Source organism: Coenobita brevimanus, chromosome 100 (assembly GCF_032717465.1).
Source record: "Coenobita brevimanus isolate Jiangsu-jjx chromosome 100, ASM3271746v2, whole genome shotgun sequence".
Lineage (NCBI taxonomy): Eukaryota > Metazoa > Arthropoda > Malacostraca > Decapoda > Coenobitidae > Coenobita > Coenobita brevimanus.
The window spans coordinates 18181042-18207914 of record NC_137053.1 but is presented as its reverse complement, the minus strand read 5'-3'; the positions used below and the strand labels follow the sequence as shown (position 1 = coordinate 18207914).

General features: G+C 41.2%; 1 protein-coding gene across 1 annotated transcript; it reads left to right on the top strand.

Moving 5' to 3' along the window:
• The first annotated feature begins 8986 nt into the window (after window positions 1–8986).
• On the top strand, window positions 8987–22422 carry LOC145414604 (uncharacterized). The gene is made up of 3 exons (XM_080284130.1): window positions 8987–9325; window positions 17680–17769; window positions 22288–22422. Exons 1-3 carry the CDS (start codon window positions 8987–8989, stop codon window positions 22420–22422), a joined length of 564 nt encoding a protein of 187 aa, XP_080140256.1.
• Window positions 22423–26873: the final 4451 nt, after the last annotated feature.

The following is a 26873-nucleotide window of genomic DNA, read 5'->3' as shown; positions in this document are numbered from 1 at the left end:
CAAGGAGTATAACTTTGTTTCTCTTCTATTAAAAGTCAATATCGTCTATCATATGTTTTCTAATATTTCTGGCTTTCACTATTTTCACTTGCACAGACTGTCTCTGTGTGTGTTCTATTCCTGACTTTGTTATTCTCACAAGTACTGTTTTCCTGTCTGTCTGCAGGCCTGTCAACCTCGGTCAACCGCCGGTCCAGTCTCTGGCCTGTTAATCTGTCGACCATGCAATCGTGTATTAAATTTATTTTCTTTCCCTTTCCCTGTATTTCTGTCACTCTATCTTCATCTTTTCCAATTTCTCTTCTTGTGTTTAACCTCCCTCTCTCTCTCTCTCTCTCTCTCTCTCTCTCTCTCTCTCCAATTAAATTATTAAATATAACCATAATCGATCGTTGTTGCACCATTGTAATCCTGAGCAAATAGATTAAATTAGCATCTCTCAGAAACAGATATATGACACAAGTGTCTTACTAAAGAATATGGCATCATGCGACTCAGAGTGCCTTTGGCGAAAAATACGGCTAAAGATAATGAATAACTCGTGTATGCATAAATAAACATGTCTAATTGCAAATAAGCAGCTCTTCATATGGAAGCATATTTATATGTAAACTCCTGCACATGCATATAAATGATCTGAAATATAATGCATACACATGTTTATTAAACAGGATGCGTGCATTGACATTCATATTGTACTTCCAAACATTTACTTACATTCTGATGCATATGTACGCTTTTCAGACATGCATACAACTGGCATACACTGAAGCATGCATTCACATAATTAACTACATATATGTATATGAGCTTGTATACTCACAGATAGCCATTCGAAAAATAGGCACATAATTAAAACTACAAGCATTCACATGCACATGAATAATGTACAGTATGAATACAAACTTGGAAATTCATGTGTGCATAAAAACAGGTATGTTTACAAAACATAAACATGTTTGCATTGTGGTAGTAACTTAATGCTGAGTATGAAAGAGTGAGTGAAGGAATGCAACGTACTGATAGAATGAGGAAGAATCTATTAGAACGTATGATAGAGAGTGAGTATAATTGTTAGAAAGTGAGTGAGAGGGTGTGTGAGAATGTGAGTAAATTCCTGAAATTGTAAAAGTAATGTTTTTGAGACAGAGTAAGTGGTAGAGTTTGAGGTAAAATTAAGGTGACTAGAGTGAACGAGCTGGTGATAAAGACATCGGAAATGTGACTGGTAGAGTGTGAGAGTGTGCGTTTGAGAAAGTGAGGTAGCATAAGTCAAATGGCAGTGAAATTCGGAGCAAAGACGAAAGAGAGTGAAGAAGTACAGTATAATACTGCAGTGAAAGAATGGATGAACATCAGTAGGTAAATGATTGAACGAGTGCTCGAGCGACAATGTTTGCATTTATGTGAGAAAGGAAGCGTGAGAAACTATGTTAGTGAGAGTATGAATGGGTGTTACAGTGATATTGAGAGATTGTGAGTGGGTGAAAGTGGAGCAAGTGGAAAAAAAATATTGTGAAAGAGTTAGTGGACGAGTATATGAGAGAGTGACAGCACATATAAGTAACCGAATAAGAAAGAAAGCGTTTTAGAATGTGTGAGAGGGTGTAAATATAGATAAAGTAGAAGTAACTGGAGTGTGAAAAAGAGTGAAAGTATTAGGATGACTGAATGTGTGAGCGTGGCATGTGATTGAGTGAGGCTGTCAGAGTGAATGAAAGTGCAGGCGCGGAGGTATTAAGTGTAGGTAAAACAGGAAGGAGAAGAAAAAGAAGAGAAAGTACAGCAGAGAGAAAGAGAGAGAGAGAGAGAGAGAGAGAGAGAGAGAGAGAGAGAGAGAGAGATGAGTTGAGAAAAGGAATGGTATGGAAAAAAAAATATCGGGTAAAAGCTCTGAAGTAAAGGGGAGTAGAATAAAAAATGTAAATCGCGTAGATGAGGACTGGATATAGACGAGGGGAAGAAGAGGGAAGAAAACAGAGAGAGAGAGAGAGAGAGAGAGAGAGTGGGGGGGGGGGAAGGGAAGGAGGATGTTGGTTGAGACGTCTACTTTGGCTTTCGGCCTAATTTCCACATATATAGTGTGATTATATTGACTGACCCCAAGGTCCATCCCGAAAAATATCTCTGTGTTGTGTAATGGAAAGAGTACAGTTATTTTGCAGATCAGTTGCATATGTTTGGCGTGAGGATAGCCCCTTGCGTGGATGACCGTTCTTCATGGGATGGAGGCGGATATTTACATGCACTGACACACATTATCAGTCGATAACACATCCTTGCAAGCAACATTTGGTTCATACTGCTGTATATCCTGGCCAATCAGTACCCAACGAAAGCAGTAAACAACGGAAGAAATTCCCTTCACTATCAATACTCTACAATACCTCAAACTATCAGCACCTGACTGAAGCAATACCTCACGCTGATAATAACCAACTAAGTCAGTACCCAGTACAAACAATATCAACACTATTAGTACGTGATACAGGCCGTACTGCACTTACAAATACTCGACGCAAGCAATACCCCACGGAATGGTACCTAGTGCGAACAGTACTGTCGCTATTTATTCACGCAGAAACAATACCGGTTGAAAGTTATTTTTCAAGCAAGCAATACCCGATGCGAGGAATAATGGAATGCTTGACCCAAGCAATATATGACACAAGGAATATCCGAGGCTAATACGATTCCTACAAACAAAGCCAAACACAAGCAGCACCTAACGCATCCAAATAATGCCACACCCTCACAAAGAGTACTGTATCAAGACAAGCGATGCACCCACCCTAATTATCAATAATCCATACAAGTAATATGCCACCCTCGCCAGCCCTCCTCCACCCACAGCAGCAATACCCTTCCCACACCAGCAATATCCCACCCACACAAGTGATAACCCAACAAGGAATGCAATGCCCATCTCATTTAAGCAATACCCCTCCTATTTATGTAGCACTCACAAGAATTAGCAAATATCCACACACAAACAATGTCTTTGCGATCTTACTGTAGAAGATATCTCCACATATTAGCAATACTACTATCACAGGCAATAACATACACACAAAAAATACTTCGAATACAAGAAATATCTCATTCTCACAAACAATACTCCTCCCACATAAGGAACAGGACCATTGATAAACAATACCCCTCCCAGGTAGGCGGTACTCCCACAGACAACCAATATGGCCACCGGCGCACGCAACAACATATCCATACAAGAACTTAAGTTATTTTTCCCTGCCATCCGATACTTGCAAACTCCCTCGTACGACCGAGGGTCCGAAATTACCGTTCAACAGCAGCACTTTAGTATCCACACTCACACCTTTTCACCAAACTTGTACTCATATAAACACTCACGTATCTCCAACATACATGGACTCAGAGACCTCTTCATATCTGCATTCTTACACTATCAAGCCTCCACTCCACTCTCACACCTACCCACATATGGCTGTCACTTTAATTATTTCACGCTCACATTCATGCTACCGTCAAACCTCACACAATGGCACTCTCTTACCCGCTCTTTTAGCAACACTCACCTGAGCGCTCGCGCGCTCACACACACACACACACACACACACACACACACACACACACACACACACACACACACACACACACACACACACACACACACACACACACACACACACACACACACTAGGATGTTGTGTCGTGACCAGTCACGAGGCACATTTCAGGTTTTGTGCAAATGACAGACTTAAATTCGAAAATGAACTCCAAATTTATCTGGCACTCGCGGAACACCTCCTTTTCTGCATGTAAATACAGTATGTACAAAAGTCACACTGCGGCCGTTACTTCGGAGTGCTTTACACACCAAGATTTGAGATGACAGTTGACCCACATGTTATCCATCTGACCAGAGCTTAATGAAACAAAGAATGAAATGAACTTTGGAAGTGTCTAGAACCATATTTGATGTCCAGAAAAAAAAAAAAAACTGTGAGAATGAAGGGTATATATATTTTATTTCAGGCTTTTGCTTAGGCATATAGAAGTAAGTGAAATTCAATTTCTTTTGACACTCTCATGTCTGTTCTCATGCTTTTTTGTTACCTTTCATGCTGATGATTTATTAATTTTTCCTGTTTGAGTTGTGATACTAAATTTAACTGTTAAGATGAGCAAGAAAAGAACACGAGCAACTGCCAAACACAGTCTTTGGTTCATCACTATCAGATCTTCTTCTCTATGAACTTCCAACCAGTCTACAAGTTGCAAGACATTTCCTATTCTTGAAGAACAAATATACCAACAACAGGAGTGTTATTCCAGACTTAGCCCAAACACTTACTGGCCTTTGGAGATGTGCAAACATTCCAACACAGTCAGTCAAAAATGTGAAAACAAAGTTCCTTCGTTTGTTGGAAGAAAGCTCACATGCATCAAAACAAGGCAAGCAGGCCGCAAAAACCACGCATTTTTTGAAAAATTAATCATTTGTTTGGTATAGCTGCGTGCCAGTGTGATAATCTGTCTGAATGTCGCTGTGCAAAGGAAACGAAAGTTCCACGACGAGAGCATGTCTTGCTAATCGACCAGAGAACCACACGAATTATGCAAATCGATGAAGTAGATTGGAAGTGACCAACATCATGAAGAGAAGGAAGGCAGAGAGGATCGGATGCAAAAAAGACAAGAAGAGCAGAGAGAAAAGGGGAAATGGAGAGAGGTAGCATCCTCTGAAGACGTGGTTAAATTTACTCCAGCATAATCAGTCTCAATTGAAGAAGTTTTGAAGATGAGTTGATGGGTGATATTGCCATGCAGATAGACAGGAACGTCGCACGAATTCTCACTTTAGCTTTAGAAGCAGATCGGTATTGTGTGTCGAACAGGGCTGCTGCAGCTATCGGTATCGCTACATTAGTTGACTGTGGCATCATTAGTTCTGGAGATCACAGAAATGTAACTGACCATCATAAAGTATGGAGGGCACAACAGAAGGTAAGAAGGAATCTAAGGGAAGCATCAACCTGCCAGGATGCGGAAGTCACTGCTCTCATTTTTTGATGGACAGAGAGATATGTCATTAATTACGAAAAAAAAAAAAGGGGGAACAAGTTGAATGAGAAAAAGAAAATTGAAGACCACTATGTGCTAGTCGGAGAAGCTGGAACCTTCTATCTAGACCATCTAACACTGAAACGAGAACCTGGCACTGCCATTGCGGAAGAACTTCAGAATTCGATTGTAGAAATGGATAATGCAGATAAGATAAATGCAGTGGGAGCCGATAGCACAGCAACAAACACAGGACGGAAAATAGAGCCATTCACCAGTTATAGTGCCGCCTGGGTCGTCCTTTGCAATGGTTCATCTGCAGTCTGCATTTAAATAAACTTCCACTTCGCCACTTATGCGAGAAACTCATTGGTCCAGCCGCAAGTGCAACACAATGGAAAAAGTCCAACTGGCAAAGCTTTGGCTAAAGGTGAAAGTTTGACACTTTCCTCTACAGGTAATAGGATGTTGACCTTAATGAACTGAGTCGTGATCAAGCCTAACTCTTTTTTTTTTTTTTTATAAATAACAGAACGGAGGAAGGAAAAACAAATGAGTAAAAAAAAAAAAAAAATCCATACACCAGATTACTGGTGTCCTCTGTTCATAAAATATCTGTAACAGTTAGACTTGAACAGTTGTGGGTTGAAATTTGGAGGGAAACAACTCTGGGGAAGCGAGTTCCAGAGAGATGCAGTTCGGGGAATGAAAGAATTCTGATAGGCAGAAGTTCTGCAATATGGCTGATTGACATTCCAGTCATGAGCGCTACCAATGCCCGTGTAGCACGAGGGAAGGCATGGAGAGGTGGCACCATGGACGCAACTTCGTCTGAGCATTTGCCAAAAAAATATCTGTAAAATAATGCAAGGGAGGCAACATTCCTTCTTACTTGCAGGGGAGGTAGTTTATATGTAATGGCAGGGTTGTTAATGATTCTAACAGCTTTGTTCTGAATTTTGTCTAGTTGTCTTAATGCAACTCAAGTAACTAAGTAACATTATAAAAGTTGTAAGGATTGGTGTTATGGATGCAGTTATCCTACGGAAGAAGCCTGGGCCAACGTCACATGCAAAATGGTTTACGACTGCCAGCAGAATTTCTCAGCTATATATAGCAATGGAACAGAGTAGTGATGAACTATACCCACTTACATTTTGTCGTGTGCCACTATGGACCCATTTGGTTCAGCATCAGTGACATCCAAGGTGCACGATGACCTAAAACATCTACTGGAGCAAATCAAGACTTAGCTAAGATCAGTGAATGGGGACAAAATAACCTTGTCTCATTTTATGCTAGTAAAACTAAATATATACAAACTACTAATAAACAGATATTGCTAGATTCATATATTACCTTCAGTGCTACTAATATTCCCATCTCCAAAAGTATTGAAATTCTCGGTGTTTCACTTAACAATGCCCTCATCTGAACCTTTCATGTCAGATCACTTAATAAAATCGCCTCAAAGATACTTGGATTAATGTACAGAGTCCATAACTTCTTCACTGACGAGCAGTTAACTATAAGTTATAAATGTCATGTGCGCTCTGAACTAGAATATTACTCACCTATGTGGAATGGATGCAGAGAGGTTGCACTAAAACAACGAGACAAAATTCAGAACAAAGCTGCTGGAATTACCAATAACCCTGCTGTTATAAATAACCTACCTCCCCTACAAGTAAGAAGGAATGTTGCCACCCTTGCGTTGTTTTACAGTTACTTTTATGGCAAATGCTCAGACGAAGTTGCGTCCATTGTGGCGCCTCTCCATGCCTTCCCTCGTGCTACACGGGCATCTGGTGGCGCACATGACTGGAATGTCACACAGCCAAATTTCAGAACTGCTCATCAGAATTCTTTCTTTCCTCGAACAACCTCGCTCTGGAACTCGCTTCCCCGGAGTTGTTTCTCCCCAAACTTCAATCTACATCTGTTCAAGTCCAACTGTTACAGATTTTTTATGAATAGAGGACGCCAGTAATCTGGTGTATCGATTATTTGTTTTTATTAACTTGTTTTTCCTTCCTCTGTTCTGTTACTTTAAAACAATCAAGCTACTGCAATTACTTCTGTTGGATCTGGAGAAGTGTGTTCTTGTTTAGTTATTAAAGTCTAGTTTTCTTTATGAGTTACCCTGGAAACACCACGGTTTTCTTTCATGCTCCTCATGCTCAAATAATGTTCCAGTAAATTGTATATCTTTTTCTGTCATTTATATTTAGAGAAAGCTAAGATTAAAGTGCACTGTAATAACTTGTGTAGCTAATTATGTTTATTATTTCTATTTAGTTGGTATTTCAAGTGATATTAGGATTTGTTGTTTACGTTTCTTGAGACTGAAACTTTAACAATAAAACAAGAAAGTTGTACCTATCATTGCTGCTGAGTGCTGAGGTGCCCAGAATATGGCAGCCATTGGTGAGACCTGTTGTGCAAAATTCAGTACTTAATTCATTTTCTCATGTTGAGTTAACAGATGATTATCATCATGATTCTCCCATTGAGATTGACATATTGATTGGTCTAGATTTCTACTGGACATTGATTTCACCTGTAGATACCTTCCAAAGGAACAATGTTGTAGCCATGAAGTCTGTGTTCGGTTATGTCTAAGTGGCAAACTATATGAGTCTACTCTTACTCCATCTATGTACTCTGCACCACAGTTGTTGTGTATCTCTACTGTTTCAGATGCTGATTTAGGTAAGTTTTGGGATCTGGAAACAGTGCGGATTAAGTCTAAGGAACTTGTAGAAAGTTACAGTGATACCAGAGTCATGAGAGAGTTTGAGAGTACAGTACAGTTTGTGAATGGCCAGTATGAGATTGCACTACCGTGGAAGGATGATTTTGCCAAAGAAAGGCTTATGAATAATGAAGGTATTGTCAATAAAAGGTTAAATAAGTTAATGGTTAAACTGTATAAAGATAAAGAGCTAAAGGAGGAGTATCAAAAGGCGTTTGATAATTACGAGGCTGATCACATAATAGAAGAAGTGCCAAGTGAGGAAATTTCAAGTGTGAATCCGGCGTACTACATGCCACACCTCCTGTAGTAAAGTTGAGTAGTACAAGTATTAAGATAAGGCCTGTGTTTGATGCCTCTGCCTCCTTTTACAATGGTGTTTCGTTGAACGACTGTCTCTCATCAGGCCCGTCGCTCAACCCTGATTTGGTCGAAGTGCTCATACGCTTTCGTCGTTGGCCCATTGCTATAACAGCGGACATAACAAAGGCATTTTTTCAAATTGGTGTTCAAAGGAAGGATAGAGACGTTCATAGATTTTTGTTGCCAAGAGATGACGGTACGGTACGGTATATGAGGTTCACACGTGTACCCTTTGGTAATACAGGTAGTCCATTTCTGTTAAATGCCACTATCAAGCATTTTTTGAATAAATATCCCCAGACTAGTGTAGTGCAAGAGTTGAAGGCTGATATGTAGACAGACAATTGGCTTAGTGGTGCGGACTCTGCCGTAGACGCATCCGGGAAATTCTGTCGAGCATGTAGCATTTTGGCTGATGTTAGTATGGACCTTACAAAACTTATGTCAAATAGTTTGTTGATTACTTCTAAGTCCCATGACAAGGTATCCTTTATAAGTGGTGATGAACCTAACACTGTATTAGGACGGAAGTGGTATAATTCACAAGACACTTTCTCCTTTGATGGCATAAACCCAGACACCAGTATAGAAGTAGTTTCTACTAAACGAAGCATCCTTAGTGTGATAGCCAAGATTTTTTACCCTTTAGGACTAATTAGCCCATTTGGCATGTATGGTAAAATTCTTTTGCAAGAACTCTGGAAATTAAGGGTAAGTTGGGATGAAGAACTGCCTTCAGAATTGAAGTTAAAGTTTCAGAAATAGCTGCTAAGTAGTCAAAGTCTCAAGTCATTTCACATAAATAGATGTTATTTTCCACAAATGGCGTGGGAGGAGCTTCGTCATGTGAAGCTACATGGGTTTGGTGATGCCTCAGAGAAGGGTTATGGGGCATGTGTATACCTACGAGTACCCTTGGAGAACGGCTCATATAAGGTGTCATTAGTAGCCTCCAAGTCAAGAGTTGCACCTATAAGGACAGTTACCTTGCCTAGATTAGAACTTATGGAAGCTGTTTTATGTTCAAGATTAGTGAACTTTGCCAGGAATGCCCTCAGCTTTGATAGTAATACTAGAGTTGTGTGTTGGACAGATTCCACTATTGCCCTGTCATGGATACAAGGAGTTGCTAGTAAGGGAGAAGTGTTCTTGGCCAATCGGGTAAGAGAACCGAGAGTTAACACCTCCAAATTGTTGGCAGCATTGTGGAAGTAAGGACAATCCGGCTGACTTGATAGCACGAGGTCTGTTAGCGGACAAACTTGTGGATAATACTCTTTGGTTGTATGGGCCTAGTATATTAACAGAATCCACATGCCAGAATAAGGAAAGTAGCATACTTGCCACTGATGTAGAAGAAATAAGCACAGAAAGTACAGTATGTTTTAATGTTCAAGAGGTACCAGTAGCCCCTTTCTTGGATTTGGACAAGTACAACGACTTGAGTAAGGCATTAAGGGTTACAGCTTATGTCCTAAGATTTATTAAGAATTGTAGAAATAGTAAGAACAGAATGGAGGGCCCCCTCATTATTGAAGAGATTGATTTGGCTAAATTTAAGTTGATTTATTTCCTCCAACTAGAAGTGTTTTCTAGTGAAATTAAGGCTCTGTTGAGTAACAAGGCTATTCCTTAGTGGTCTAAATTAGGCAAACGACCCATTCATAGATGATAAGGGATTATTGAGGATCAAAGGCCGTCTTGAGTTTTCAAGCTTGGACTATGACACTAAACATACTGTCATAATTCCCAGGGGTCAATTTGCCAAGATGTTGATCAGATTTCAACATAAGTTTTTGAAGCATGCGGGTGTTGATACTGTAATTTCTTCTTTACGGACCAATTTTTGGATTATAGGAATGAGGAGATTAGCTAAGACAGTAGTAAAGGAATGTTTAAGCTGCCGTTGGCTTGATTCTAGACCTTGGAGTCAACCCTTAGCTCCATTACCCAAGGAAAGAGTAAGGTCTGCTCCACCTTTCAGTGTTACAGGCCTTGATTATGCTGGCCCTCTATTCTGTGCTGATCATCCTAGTAAGAAATTCTATGTGTTGTTGTTCACATGTGGTGTTGTAAGAGCCATTCACTTAGAGCTTACAGAGTCTCTCTCCTTGTCTGACTGTATGTTGGCCAAAAGAAGATTTGTGGCTAGGAAAGGTTTACCTAGTGTCGTATTCAGATAATGCAAAGACTTTTGTAGCTGCCAGTTTTGAAGTACAAAACGTGTATGGCCATCTGGCCCCCAAGTGGAACTTTATAGTCCCTCGTTCTCCTTGGTGGGGTGGCTGGTGGGAACGACTCATTAGATCAGTTAAACTTGCTTTGGGAAAGACACTAAATCTGAACTATGTAAGTAAGGGTGAATTAGAAACGATATTAGTAGAAATAGAGCAATGTATTAATTCTAGACCCTTGACCTATGTAAGTGAAGACCCTGATTCCATTCATTATCTCACTCCCTCACATTTTATACTAGGAGGAAACCCACACAGCAAACCATCAGTAAATCTGGAGTCATGTACAGTAACAGCCAGGGATTTGAGTGAGAGGGATTTAGTGAAAGACCAGAAGCTGGAGCATTTTTGGAAGGTCTGGAGTAATAACTATATAACTAATTTGCCTCACGTTGTAAAGGGATTTACTAAAAAATGGCATTTGTCCAAGGGTGATCTTGTGTTAATTAAAGAGGACAATTCTCCTAGACTAAAGTGGCCCTTTGGAGTTGTTATGGATGTTTTTCCTGGGAAAGATGGAATTGTAAGAAGTGTCAAGGTCAAAACCAAGAAAGGAGTGATGCCTAGACCTATTCAGAGGTTGTATGATTGAGAAGTAAGTAGATCTGAGGATATGATTGCTTATGGTGGATCCTGTGATATCTTTAATAATGATGAAGATGTAGGTGATATAAATACTAATGTACCTTTGAATACTGTAAGTGATGATACTGTGCTTCCTAAGTCTAGGTCTGGTAGAGTTATTAAGGCCTCTACTAAGTTAGATTTATAGACCACTAAAGGATTGATCACTGTATACTTTACTGTATAGTTATAATGATTTGTTCCCTACTATTTAAGTATGAATTTTTTGTAAGAAAATCTGAACTTGTATTTAAATAGGTGGCTTCATCTCCTCCTATGGCCGGGAGGATGTTGGATCTGGAGAAGTGTGTTCTTGTTTAGTTATTAAAGTCTTGTTTTCTTTATGAGTTACCCCGAAATCACCACGGTTTTCTTTCATGCTCATCATGTTCCAATAATGTTCCAGTAAATTGTATATCCTTTTCTGTCATTTATATTTAGAGAAAGCTAAGATTAAAGTGCACTGTAATAACTTGTGTAGCTAATTATGTTTATTATTTCTATTTAATAGATATTTCAAGTGATATTAGTATTTGCTGTTCACGTTTCTTGAGACTGTAACTTTAACAATAAATCAGAGGCATTGCATCATCCATGGGGTATCTGTTTCCTCAAAATGTCTTCTCCACAATATTTTACTTCTCTGCGCGATGTGGGGTAAATTCCCCACAACTTCCATATGCCAGTGAGACTGTTGCTTGCTAGGTAATTCAGAGAAATGCTTTCTGGGCTCACCCTGAAAATGCTTTATTGGCAATGTGGGCAGATACACAGTAGATCGAGCAAATCGGAAATCGGCAATAGACAGAATCAAAATCATTCGAAAAGTCCATAAACATACACAGCAACGTATCAGCGAATTTAGGCCACCAATCGAGGAGTGCTTAACGGAACCACCAATAACGATGCACTTGTCTGATTATGAGCTCAATATGACTACTGAAGACCCTTTTATTATCTAGATACCATATCACCCACAAGGTGTGGGGCACTGAGTCATGATGGTAACATAAGTATCTGGAGCAGTTTATGGAAAGGCTGCAAGAGATGACTACATTAGAGAGGTACTCATGTTAAGTGATTTTACGCCGTCCTTCAAAACTAAACAAGACTTTAATGCGTCATTTACTCAATAAAAGTCATCACCTACATTTTATTTTTTTATCCTACGAATAAAATTTTATATGAAAGGACAATATAAAGGAGAAATTTTGTCTCAACACCTTGGGAAATTGGTGTCCAAAAGTTACGGCTAAATTGCAAATTTCACAACATTCACATGCTAAAGAGGAGGTATTGCACTTGTTACAGAGAATTTTTGTTTTATTTTTATTTTCATAATTTAGGGAGGTCCATTGTACTAAATTCGGAATCTGCCTGTTGATATGTTACAATTCACCCAACAAGACTACATCCTAATGCACACACCCACGTTCACATCACAACACACACACACAACCACATGCACATGACTCCACACTTAGTGCAACACACACACACACACACACACACACACACACACACACACACACACACACACACACACACACTTCCATAATACTACCTTACACACCAGTATTTCCATATGCTCTCACTGACTCACACACACAAGTTGACAATATCCATTATCACACTATGCAATATTCGAGTATTCAATTACACACTGTGCTAGTAAAGAACAAGCTAATTCAGCTCAACACGGGATTCCTCAGCGCTGCACGTACAACGCCGGATGAACAAGGAAACAGTCGCGAGTGGAGGTCAGAGTTCTCGCCATCGGAAATGGACAAGAAGCTTGCATAAAATGCATCCTGTGAAACACGCTTGCTGTTCTGTCGTTAACGTCAGGCTCTGTTACCGCACTGGCTGTGAGGGAAGGGGAGCTTTAGTGATCTGCACTGTTAGTCATCACCACCATCCTCACCCTGACACTCCTACCTCTGCCTCACTCTCTCATCCCCTTCCCTGGATAAACCTGTGTTTCTAGCCGTAAGGAGCGGAGTGGCTTTGAAGTGGGAATATTCTGAGATGTGGGTGAGTGGCTGTGATCACATGTAAGCTAAAAAGGCTCCTGAATGGGTATATAGGACAAAGCTATAGATATTTATTTATTCTTAAACTGTATTTGTGGAGTATATGCTGTATAATTTTCTAATAAAATATATGTGTTTCTAAAAGACAGGCTCCTAAGAGACCCCAAGGAGCCATTAATCGCGGATTATCAGGAAACACTTCGTCTCGGGCCTCGGAGGGGCTGAAGGTCATAGGAATCATGCTATTCTGGAGCTGGACTGCCATTAAAATGAAATATTGAGTAAGCTGTTTAACTCCTGCTGATATTTTCGTAATCTATCTATCTATCTATTGCCAGACGCCTCAATCCCGTTTGGGGTGGCCACAAACAAATCGCCTCCAAGTCGCCCTGTCCCCCGCCATTTCACTGCCCTGCTCCCAACTCACACCCCCCTCTCTCATATACCTCTCCACCCCATCCCTCCATCTCATCCTCGGCCTCCCCCTCCCTCTTCCCCCCTCCACCTCACTCACATACACTCTCTTCGTCAGTCTCTCACCCTCCATCCTCTCCACATGGCCAAACCACCTCAGTGTGTTCCTCATAACGCTTCCTATCACATCCACATCCACACCACAACGCTCCTTTATATCCTCATTCGTCAGCCTGTCTCTCCACGTGACTCCACAGGCTCCTCTTAAATAACTCATTTCCACTGCTCTCACTCTTGACTTGTGTCCTTCCAACAATGTCCAAGCTTCACTTCCGTACATTAGAGTTGGTATCACAATACTGTCATGTAGTAACTTTTTCACTTCCATGCTCACTTCCCTGTTTCTATCACTGCTTTCAAGGAACCAGCAACCTTTCTTCCCTGCTGTACCCTTTCAAGCACTTCACCCTCCAAACCTCCATCCTTACTCATCACACTACCCAAATACTTAAACGTACTCACATTTTCCAATTCCTCACCATCTAACCTCGCTGTACATTCACTAACTTCACCTCTCTCAAAGACCATCACTTTACTCTTCCCTACATTCACCTTTAGGTTCCGTTTCTTACACACTCTCTCAAACTCATCCACCAAGCCTTGCAGCTCCCCTTCGTCTTCACTCAACAACACAGTATCATCTGCAAACAACAGTACAGGGAGTTTCCAAACACTATCCTCTCTCACCAGGGCCACTCCAACATCCACTACCCTACCTTGTACCTCTTTTATTACCCCATCCATGTACAGATTGAACAACCATGGAGACATGACACATCCCTGTTTCAAACCAACTTTCAAAGAGAAAAATTCACTTAGTTCACCATCCACACGCACTGCAGCCTTTGCACCATCGTACATACTCTTCACAGCATTCAACAACTTCCCATCTACTCCATATATTCTTAACACTTTCCACAATCCTTGTCTATCCACCCTGTCATATGCTTTCTCCAAATCCATGAAAGCCGCATACAACTTCTTTCCCTTCTGTAGAAACTTTTCCACTAAAGATCTAAGAATGAATATCTGATCTACACAACCTCTTCCCTTCCTAAAGCCTCCCTGTTCTTCTCCAACTAATTTCTCTGTTCTTTCTCTAACTCTGTCTATAAGTATCCTACCATACACTTTTCCTATTATACTAAGAAGACAAATGCCCCTATGATTACCACACACTTCTTTTTCCCCTTTTCCTTTGTACAAGGGAATAATTATACCTGACTTCCAATCCTCCGGGACTCTACCTTCCTCCCAGGCCAATCTGCACATCTTCCACATCCATTCTACTACTATCTCTCCCCCATGCTTCAGCATTTCACCACACACTCCATCAATTCCTGGGGCTTTCCCCAATTTAACTTTCTTCATTGCTTCCACAACTTCTATCCTACTGATTTCTTCCTGTAATCATTTTGTTTTTTCAATAACTGTTGAAAACTATGTACTTCAGGTAGATCTTCAGAAATTCTTCCCGATTTTAATCCTTTCAAAGTACAACCTAGCCAGATGCTCATGGCCAGCAACCTGGCCATCCTACACAACCTTGTCTCCTCCAAATACAGGAAATCATGGTTTCGATAAGGGTGGAACTTACTGTTCGATATTTTCTATTGATGCACAGTGTTTTGGCCCATTGTTTTCAGTGCCTAGAGCTACATCCACTGAGAGATAGCATAAGAAAATAAATGACATCTCTGTCATAAATTACTAACGATCCTACGTCTAACCTCATACCCTTATACTCTCTGTCTTATCACTCCACCTCGATTTTGGTCTACTATTTCTTCTGAAATACTTTCCAAGACGATGCCTCACGTTCCTTTCCCTGTATATATAATTGCAAATCCTGTCGCTAGATTTGGTGCTAAAGATCTTAAATTGACTCGAGCACTTAGGCAGGACATATTTATTAACATATGCAGTCAACAAAGACACATACCGTACATAATGTTTTAATCCAACGGTAAATACTCACGAACATAAAATGACCTTAAATGTGAGAATAATTGAACAAAATTGATGATACATATAATTAAATATCACGGACAAACGTTGTACTCGAGTTCAAAGATTGGTGCGGAAATAAATTGACCTCAGATGTGTGGGAATAGCTATAACCTGGATTTGACTCAGTTCTTGAGAAACATCACACACACACACACACACACACACACACACACACACACACACACACACACACACACACACACACACACACACGCAAAGATGACCAAAAACTACTCTCACTCCATAATAAAACCACACCCAACCCAACTCGACACAAACATGCGGAAACTCATTTGCGTAGCCAAACACGAGCGGGAGTATACAAAGAGCAATATTTACTGTAGGCTGGTGCGCGACTACAACTGCAGTAACTAGTACGTGGGTGTACCTGGCCAGTGGGAAGGGACATTAGATAACTCGTCATGAATATTCACTGACAATTACAGTCATTACCGTGGTCTTGCGTAGCTTTGTCTTTTTTTCCAGTGTTCGCAAACCGCCACACCACCACCACTTGTTTGCCAGACTGCTGAAGCGTTTCGACTGTTGCGCATTCGGGAGTATAAGTTCCCTTTAATTCTTTAGTTCATGAGTATGTACATACTGCTTGTTTGTTCCGTGGGTTCACACACACACACACACACACACACACACACACACATAATAATGGTCTGCAAAATTCGTGATAGCAAATGTTTGACACATTCGTAAGAAACTTAAAACCACGTAGGCCTACACGAGATATAGTCGAATGGTCAGTTTCAAGATGTGAATTAGAGAGGATTTTTGTTTTTCTTGTGCTCTATGTGTGTGTGTGTGTGTGTGTGTGTGTGTGTGTGAGAGAGAGAGAGAGAGAGAGAGAGAGAGAGAGAGAGAGAAACAGTCGAACATCAACTGTAATCAGACTGCGCACAAAATACATCCTGTAAGTAATGTAAGTGTATCCATTACCTTCTCAAAGTTAAGATGAAGGAATGAAAACACACCCACACCCACGCATCCACACTCACACCCACACCCACATAGATAGATAGATAGATAGATAGATAGATAGAGATACAGCTTTGCATATAATAAATACCAAGATCTCCATATTATCCTAATAAACAGTTCTCTGATTCCATTACAGTGGGCCTTCAAATATCACATAGCGTATGTGAAACGATTTCCATTCCTCCTCAGTCGTCCGTCCAGAGTATACTCTTCTGTACAGTATTTCATATCAACCGGTGTTCCACAGTCCTTCTCTCTTGACTTTCTATCATACGAGTATACTGCATTTTATCGTTGTCTGATTCTGTCTTTCTCCCCATCCCAGTGTGTTTTCAAATGTATGAAACCGAACGTGTAATTATTTATATTCTTCAGTGCACCTTCCAGGGTATAATCTTTTGTACAGTATTCTAGATCAAGCAGTGTCCTGCAGTCTTTCTTATTTTACCTTCTGTCTTTTGCTCTAATCTGTCGTAATTTGATTCTGTTTATTCTCAATCCAAGCTGGCTTTTAGCCAATATTTTTACAATACAGTAGCTTTTAGTGGTGTCAGCCGGTCCATGACAGTTCACTCTCCAGTATACTTCAGATGTACTCTAGGTCATCTGTCCTTTGTTCCATTGCACAACCGCCATCATTATACAAGTATCTTTTCTACTACTCCTAGTCCCATTACAAGCCTACATCCTTTCACATTTTCCTGATATGACAACAGTCTTCTATTTCAGCTCAATATGTTCCGTTTTACATCTTCCCACATACGCATTTTTCGCTCTGTTTTCTGACTGACGGCCTCTGTCGCGTCATGGGGGTACAAGCGCATGTGAGGTGAACTGTCTGCTGGATTTAAAACTACGTGCATGTGTGTGAATGTGTTAATACTTTGTCCAGTCACAGCTGAATGAAAACGTATGTTGTTACTCTTGCTTAACCCTGGTCTGTCTGGCCATGCGAACTCGTCGTCCACGGGTAAGCAACTCCTTTTGCGGGTCTGTCCTACAAGTACTGTTCAGTACGGTACTGTACATAAGGTGTTGGGATCCGGCGCTCCCTTGTGATGGTCAGTGCCTTACCAGGGTCAAACCAGGATTCTTCCTATGGCGAGGTACACAGAAATATGAAGTGGAGTGGCTCCTGTGTTGACAGTGCGGCTGCTCCACCCAGGGTGCACAGCACCACCACGTGCAGTCTTCTCGCCGGCGCCTGAAGGCATGTGTCTGCGAGGGGTGTGGAGTGGTAGGCAGTGCTTGAAAAATGAACGGGAATTAGTTTTAATACAAAAATGGAAAATAGGCATATTCAGGTACCGATCATTTTCAAAGGCCTGGTCACATTGCATTAAAAGACTGGAGGCCATAGGCAGAGGAAAATGCAGACTGAGGAAGGCAGTTCCAGTGTTGACCTTATTGCATACATAAATACTTGAAGTTTTCGGCTAACTCTTGTATTACAAAGCTGGCCAAAGATGGAGTAAGAGTGAACTGCCAGACGGGTGCTATGTACTGGAGAAGAGATGAAAGCAGATATTTCAGAAGTGCAATAACCATTAAAACTGCGATAGTAAAGAGATAAATATGTAATGGTGCAGTGAAGAGAGACAGGCAGTGTCTATATGAAGGTGAGGTGATGTGACGATAATCGTCTCACACCACCCGGATTTGAAGAACTGTGTTCGGAGAGCCACCACTCACATATGGCAGCTGTACTCCAGAAAGGGAGTACAGCTGCCATATGTGAGTGGTGGCTCACATATGCCACCGTATTCCCTGCGTGTCGTAAAAGGCGACTAAAAGGGGCGGGGTGAGGGGACTAGGGACCCCCTCCTCTGTTTTGTAGTTCCTAAAAAGAGAGGCCAGAGAAAGGGATGGGGGATGGAGTTATCCCCGTACCCTGAAGATTGGGTCTATGAATGTGCGTGGATGTAGTACGATTGAGGCTAAAAGGGAGGAGATTGGGAGAATGTTTGTGAGAAGAAAGTTGGATGTGTTAGCTTTGAGTGAAACGAAGATGAAAGGGAAGGGGGAATCTATGTTTGGAAGTGTGAATGGAAGATTGTCAGGTGTTGATAGAGGAAGGGCAAGAGAAGGTGTGGCCTTGTTAGTGAGTCCGGAAGTTCAGCAATGTGTGAGTGAATGGAAGGAGGTGTCATCGAGACTGATGTGGGTGAAAGCGAAATTTGAACGTGAGTTGTGGGTGTTTGTGAGTGCATATGGGCCTGGTAGTGAAAGGGATGAACAAGAGAGGTAGTCTTTCTGGAATGATGTTGATGAGTGTCTGCAGAGTTTTGAAGCGAATGTGAATGTGGTAATGATGGGAGATCTGAATGCTAGAGTGGGAAATGTAGCAGTTGAAGGTGTAGTTGGTATGCATGGTGTGCCTGGAAGAAATGAAAATGGGGAACGAATGATAGCGATGTGTGTTGAGCGAGAGATGGTGATTGGGAATAAGCTGTTTGAGAAGAAAGATATTTATAAGTATACATGGGTGAGACAGGAGGGTGGAAGGGTTGTTGATAGAGCCTTGATGGACTATGTGGTTGTGTCTAGGAATGTAATAGGAAGATTGTTGGATGTGAGAGTTCTGAGAGGGGAGGGTGGAGGTATGTCTGACCACTACCTGGTGGAGGGAAAGTTAAGAGTAGGTAAGAGATGAATGAGAGCTAGGAGGGTTAGGTGTGGCAGGGAGGTTTTGAAAGTGAGTGAGTTGGATAAAAGAGAGAAAAAGATAGAGTATCAGGAGAAATTGAAAGATGAGTGGAACGCAGTGAAAGATCGGGAAAATGGCAGCGTGGAGGAGGAATGGCAGTTGTTTAAGAGTGCTGTGGTGGGGCATGCAGAAGAGGTGTGTGGTGTGAGACGTGTGGGTGGTGGTGTAAGAAAAGGAAGTGAATGGTGGTGCGAGGAAGTAAGTATGGCTGTGGCAGAGAAGAGACGTGCATATGAAGTGTGGCTGCAGAGGAAGGATGAGATGTCATATGAAAGGTATAAGGAGAAGAGGAATAGAGCGAGAAGGGCTGTGCGTGATGCTAAAGTGGCAGCAGATGAGAGGTGGGGTAGGCGGCTGACAGAGAATTTTCAGCAGAATAAGAAAATGTTTTGGAAGGAGGTGAAAAGGGTGCGAAAGGGAGAGTCTGGGAAGGAAGAACGAGTAAAAGCAGAGGATGGAAGGATGTTAATTGAGATGGATGCAGTAAGGAAGAGATGGGCAGAGTATTTTGAAAGATTGTTAAATGTAGAGGAGGAAAGGGTGGCTGAGATTGTGGCGGATGGAAGGGTGCAAGGAATAAATGTGTTGGGAGAGTTGAATGATTCTTTGATCACGAAGGAAGAAGTGGAGAAGGCAGTAAAGGAGATGAAAACAGGGAAAGCTGCAGGTATGGATGGGTGTGCTGTGGAATGCCTGAAGGGTGGTGGAGTGACTATTGTTGACTGGTTAGTAAGATTGTTGAATGTGTGCTTTGAGAAAGGTATGGTGCCAATTGACTGGGCAAGTGCTTGTGTGGTCCCGTTGTATAAAGGCAAGGGTGATAAGTATGAATGTACTAGCTTTAGGGGTATAAGTCTGTTGAGTGTTGTAGGTAAGGTGTATGGTAGAGTGTTAATTATGAGAGTTAGAGAGGGTACAGAGGGAGTGATTAGTGATGAGCAGTGTGGCTTTAGGAGAGGGAGGGATGTGTTGATCAGGTGTTTGCTGTGAGACAAGTGTGTGAAAAGTATTTAGCGAAAGGCAAGGATGTGTTTTGGGCATTTATGGATTTAGAGAAAGCGTATGATAGAATTGATAGGGAGGCTTTGTGGACTGTTTTAAGATTGTATGGACTTGATGGTAGGTTACTAAAAGGGGTGAAAAGTTTTTATGTAAATAGTAGAGCGTGTGTAAGAGTGGGAAATGCTGTGAGTGATTGGTTTCCTGTGAGAGTGGGGCTGCGACAGGGATGTGTGATGTCGCCTTGGTTGTTTAATATTTACATGGATGGTGTTGTAAGGGAGGTGAATGCAAGAGTTTTAGGTGGTCTGAGTCTGGTAAATGTTGATGGAGGAGAGTGGAATCTGAAGCAGCTGCTGTTTGCAGATGATACTGCACTGGTGACTGATTCAGAGGAGAGATTGAGACAGTTGGTAGAGGAGTTTGGAAGGGTGTGTGAAAGGAGGAAATTGAAAGTAAATGAGAATAAGAGTAAAGTGATGAAGTGTACGAGGTTGATAGATGGTAGGGGGATGAATATAGTTTTGAATGGTGAGTTGCTTGAGGAGGTAGATTGTTTTAAATATCTAGGGTCACATGTTGCTGTGGATGGAAGAATAGATGCAGAAGTGAAGTTTAGAATAAATGAAGTAGGAAAGGTGCTGGGAGGAATGAAAAAAGTGTTTAAATGTCGTTCGCTTAGAATGGATGTAAAGAGAAGGCTGTATGAGGGTGTTGTGGTACGACTGCATTATATGGGGCTGAAACATGGAATATGGGTGTAGCAGAGAGGAAAAGTTTGAATGTAATGGAGATGAGATGTCTGAGGAGTATGTGTGGAGTGACGCGTATGGATCAAAAGTGCGAAATGATGAAGTGCGAAGGAGAACTGGAGTTGTTCGGGAGATGGCTGGTAGAGTTGAGCAGAGGGTGTTGCAATGGTTTGGACATATGGAGAGAATGGATAATGAGCGATTGGTGAAAAAGATAACTAGATCTGATGTGAGAGGTGTAAGGCTGAGAGGAAGACCACGAATAGGATGGATGGACAGTGTGAAGAGAGCGCTGGATGCGAGAGGGATGTCTGTTGAGCAAGGAAGAGTGGCTGTGCGTGACAGAAATAAATGGAGAGAAATTGTGAATGAATAAGTGATGACGCAGCCCTGAGGGGATATTCTCCCGCATTTGGTCTGATCAGCTAGTCAGGTCAGGTGCGGGTAAGGGGATGGGTCTGTTATGATGTGGCAGGGGTAAACCAGTTCTGCTGTCGGGCCCTGCTGCGGATGTCACTGATTGCATTGCCCACTTGACCCTTGTGCGGTGTGGTGCGGTGAGGATCTGTCCGTTCTCCCCTTTGGGGCTAAGATGCAAATGAATGTGTTTGAATGGATGAGTAAATGGAGAGTGAGTCGTCCTGTCTCGGCTACCTCCCTTTCCTTGGGGGAAGCAGCCTAGGTATATAGACAGATAGACAAAGTCAACAGCTATGCAGGGATGAAGAACCCACGGAGTCAGCTTAGCACACTCAATCTCTTGGAAGTAGATTTTCCAAGTGAGGTAATGTGATATTTCCATGATAGTTTCCGAGATAATGAAACCCAAATAATATTGAAAGACGAACTGTTGAGATGAGTATTGTTGATTACACAGTATAACAGAAAAAAAAAAAAAACGAAAGCAAGAGTGGCCTTCCCTAAGGCAAGTTTATACTTAGATCACAGAAACACCCAATTTTGAGTGTGACCCACCAAAATCTTGTAAATGATCCAGCTTTATGTAACGCTATTTACCCCAACGTACTAGTGTGCTAAGTCACGAGTGGTTCCCATCTCGAGTGCGTCATTATCTTTTTGTGCAAAATTGTAATTTGATTTAGGTCATCGAATTTTTATTTCTTTTTACAGGTGACATTGATGTTACTTAAGCAATAATGCCTAGAGAAAGCAAAAATTCTCCAGACGCTTTTGTTATATATGCGGATCGCTGACACTGAAACAATATAAAAGATACTAGACTCCACACGTGAAGAAACTATATGAGCTGTACTTCGGATATAAAATTGGTGATCAGGACAAACGATCTGGCACCTCATATTTGCTGTGTCAGGTGCACAAGTTCACTTTCGGCATGAGTCAAAGACACCGGTCCTGGTCTCACATTTGGTGTGCCAAGGGTCTGGAGAGAACCGAAGAACCATTCGACTGACTGCTACTTCTGTTTAACAGATATCACAAGTAAGCATTCTTCCCTCTGTGTTCCTTGTTAGTCAGAAATTTCTCACAAGACATCTCATTTATTCTAAATACAAAATAAGTTCTATATGATGTTTTTCGCAACCGGAAGGGGAAAAAAAAAGTATTGTCTACCCACATCTTCAGTCTGCTTTTCGCCCTGTCAGGTATTCGAGTGATATACCTGTTCCTCAGCCACCATCTGAAATACCAAGCGATGACATGGACAGCTCGGTCGAACCAGGGTCACATGATTCCTCGTATGATACACAACCTGAAGCTGACAAGAAACCGCAGCTCATCACTCAGACTGAACTCAGTGATTTGGTCCGTGACCTAACCCTTGCTAAACAACAGAGCAAACTCCTAGCCTCCCGTCTGCAAGAATGGAATCTGTTGGATAGAGCTACACGGATTACAACATTCAGGAAGCGCTCGTCAGCCCTGTAGTAGTTCTACGGAATGGAAAACTAGCTTTGTTTTTGCAGTTATATCAGAGGACTCTTTGATGCTCTTGAACTGAGCTATGAACCAAACAACTGAAGGTTGATTATTGATGCATCTCTTTACAGTTTTACTGCACATTGGAAAGGCCATGTTATCCATTTCAGTTGCTCACTCAGTCATTTTAAAAGAGACATATGAAAATCTTTCCTTCATTCTAGATCGTATAAATTATAGTGAACATGAATGGCTTATTTGTGCAGATTTGAAAGTTGTGGCCATTCTTAATGGGTTACAAACCGGCTATACAAAATTTATGTGCTTTCTGTGCAAGTGGGACAGCCGAGCAAGATCAGAACATTATGTACGCTCAGCATGGCCACCTCGGGATTCACTGATACCCGGATCCCACAGTGTTATTCATGAACCACTAGTAAAGTAGGAAAAGATAATTTTGCCACCTCTCCATATAAAACGGGTCTTAAAGAAACAGTTTGCCAAAGCTCTGCAGCATCATAAGCCATGTTTTCGGTACCTCAAGGAGAAATTTCCCAAAATAAGTGATGCCAAAGTTAAAGAAGGCATATTTGTCTGCCCTCAGATTTGTCAACTTATGACTGACAAGGATTTTGAAATAATGTTGGATAAAACTCAGTTAGCTACATGGTGTGTATTCAAAGGTGTGTGCAATGGACTACTGGGAAAGCACAAAGAGGGCCAACGTAATGTTTTAATGGACGAACTAATCAAGTGTTACCAAGATCTTGGGTGCAACACGTCACTGAAGCTTCATTTTCTACATTCTCATCTGCCCTTTTTCCCAGAGAATGCAGGGAAAGTAAGTGACGAACACGAAGAGAGGTTTCATCAAGATACATCAATAATGGACAGCAGGTGCAAAGCGAAATGGAGTCCAGCCATGCTAGCCGATTTCTGGTGGAATGTGAAACGTGACCAACCAGAGACATCACAGAAACTCAGAAGTGAATACTAGTAAGTACAGAAACTCATTCTAAAATACTTGTTAAGTGCTTATTTTTTAATGGATATGGAATATTAACAAGGATGACATTTCATTTGGCAATGACAGTATAATTATTAAATTTTTTGTAGTTTGAATGTATGAATGTTTAGCAGGCATATTACCAAAAATGCTGTGATGGGGTATTTGGCTATCAGATTCAGATTCAGCACACTTGAAATGATAATAAAATCCTAAAGAGGACTATGTTTTTTTCTTGACTCTGCAATTTTTTATACATTGTTATTAAATAATACAACTGCAAAAGATTTTAGTAAAGCCAGAGGTGTATGAACTGAATATTTAATGCTTTACAAACAACAAGGTTTCTTTAATTCCACTCAGAAATATTAACCTAGAGAAAAATGGAGTGTACCATAATCTCATCTCATGTTTGTTGACGTAACTACTGTGGCGGACGCCGTGAAAAATGGATGAAGGGTGGAGTCATCAGCGTATGAGTAGACAGAGTTGGAGCTGTACCTCTGAAGATCATAGCTGAATAGAAGGATGTGAGTTGGTGACAGGACAAAACCCTAAGAAACGTCACTGTTGATGGCTATAATGAAGAGTGGCCGTCTACAACGGCAGTTGTAAAACGACCAGAAAGGAAGATAATGACAGACATAATGATAGAATCTGTGGTTTTCCATGTGGCTCCTGTTCTTCTCAACAGAGTGTTTCACAAGCCAATAAACACGAGGACTTTGACCTTTCTTGTGTATTTGCATTCCAATAATGGTTATACTAAAGAAGTATATTCCAACAATTCTAACCCCTTTATTTAATGTAAATGATAGTACTTGGATGGATGACCGCCTGGGAACACCAGATGCTGTTGGCATAACATTCTCCCTACGTGTCAAGTGGGGTTGGTGGAGGATTAGTGCCCCTCCCTGTAAAACAATTAACTCTGAGCCCTTGTCCACCCCGTTTGGGATACATGGCGTCTGGCAATGAATGAATGAATGAATATTTTCAATATATAAACATGGAAACAAAAGTGATTATACTATAATAACGAGTTCCGTAACATAAAGACTCACTAATACAAAACTACCCAACACTAGAGGCGCAGGGACGCTGAATTTAGTCACTAATATCTCTGATTTCGAAGCAGATATTCTTATTCTTTAGCAACAAGTCATCACTTCTGTGGTCTCTCATTTTGTTCCATTCATGCATCAGTACTGTTATGGCTCACCCTTAAACAGACACTTATAAAGTACGGAAGTCGTTCTCTCCCCCCCACATACAGACTTCCTGACGGTACAGGTGCATAGGCCAACTTCCTGATTATTACACCGCTTAGACCGGCTGTCATTACGTACAGTGATCATTCAATCTGTGAGTACTACATTCTCGTCTCTCTCATTCGTCAGGGTTTGCGGGGACTTATGGTGAAATATTTTCAGTGGGTGCAATAATACTTCTGGTGAACACACACACACACACACACACACACACACACACACACACACACACACACACACACACGCACGCACGCGCGCGCGGGCTTTTGCTTCAAGGTTTTTCAGTGGGTGTCTAAGATTTGATTCAGTTTAAGCAAACTGTCTCATATCAATGCTATTCCCCCTACATGTTTCTTTGATTTCAGTTGAATATGAGAGAGAGAGAGAGAGAGAGAGAGAGAGAGAGAGAGAGAGAGAGAGACTCGATAGTCCTTTGAATCCTATTTCACAGAGACTATATTGAATAGTCCTTTGAATCCTATTTCACAGTGTAGAAGTATGACATTTACATAAGTAATCGTAAAAATCTTAGCACATTTGTTTCATTTTTCATGTTAGGATAAAGTCGACATAGCCATATATAGATCCACTGGATTATATCTACATTTAACTAGTCTTTCGTGTCTCCAGTTACTGTCATTCTTCGAGTATCACTGATCCGTAGTCAGTTCTACATTTTGTGTTAGTGTGAGGTTCGGCACTGTGACCTTTCGTCCAGGAAGGGTACAGATGGCAAGAATACCATTCACTGCTAGCGTCTTTGGAAATTCTGAACGGGGCAGTACCATGCAACGTGGTTCCTGTGAGTCATGGCCATTGTCTTTGCTCGGGAGTTTACTGGAGGATAATGTGAATAAGAGTTCTGAAGAGCAGATGCCCTCTGAGCAGTTAATATTAGAGTCACCTGCTACCCAACCTTGGTGACATAATATAGTGAGGAAGCTTATGTTTTGTGTCCAGTGGCTTCCAGTCGATAGAAACTGAAGATGCCAGCGACCCCAGATGGGATATTTGGGATCGATTCTGCCTCGTATCTCTTCACCTTTAATGTGTTACCTGCATTCAGGTTTTACCTGACCTAAATGAGAGCTTCAGGAGAAGAAAGAGATAGGAGTGGTGGCTAGATAGGAAGAGCCTTCATGAGGAGGAAAGGTACTAAATTCCTTCAAACTGACTGTGTATTATTATCAGCTGCCTAGTGAGGTGATAATGTAATCAACTGCATGTGTGTGCATGTATGTGTGTCTGTGTGAGGCCGTTCCCAAATTTTCTCAGAATCAAATGGGAAAATTGTGTCCAAACTTTGTGGGCAGTGTCCTGAGATATATGGTTAGTTTGTTAATAATTTTGGCGAAGCTGCAATGATATGTTTCCGGTTGCCAGAGGATTTTGCATATATATATATATATATATATATATATATATATTAGACCGGGTCGAAAAACCTAACTTGTAAATTATAAATTGTAATACCAAAGAAAAGTTGATCCATAATAAAAGTATCATGTATGCAAAATACTGGTGTAATCTATGTTCATATAGAGGTGGCGCCAGTCTCGTCAATATCTCGCCATTAGCTGAATCTGGCGCATCAGTGCCGTCGTGGGAGTCTTATATAGTAGGTTAGACTTTGTATTTCGTGTTTTTCGTATTTGTTTTTGTTTTTTAATCATCTATTCTTCGCACTCATATTATTTTTGTCCAATT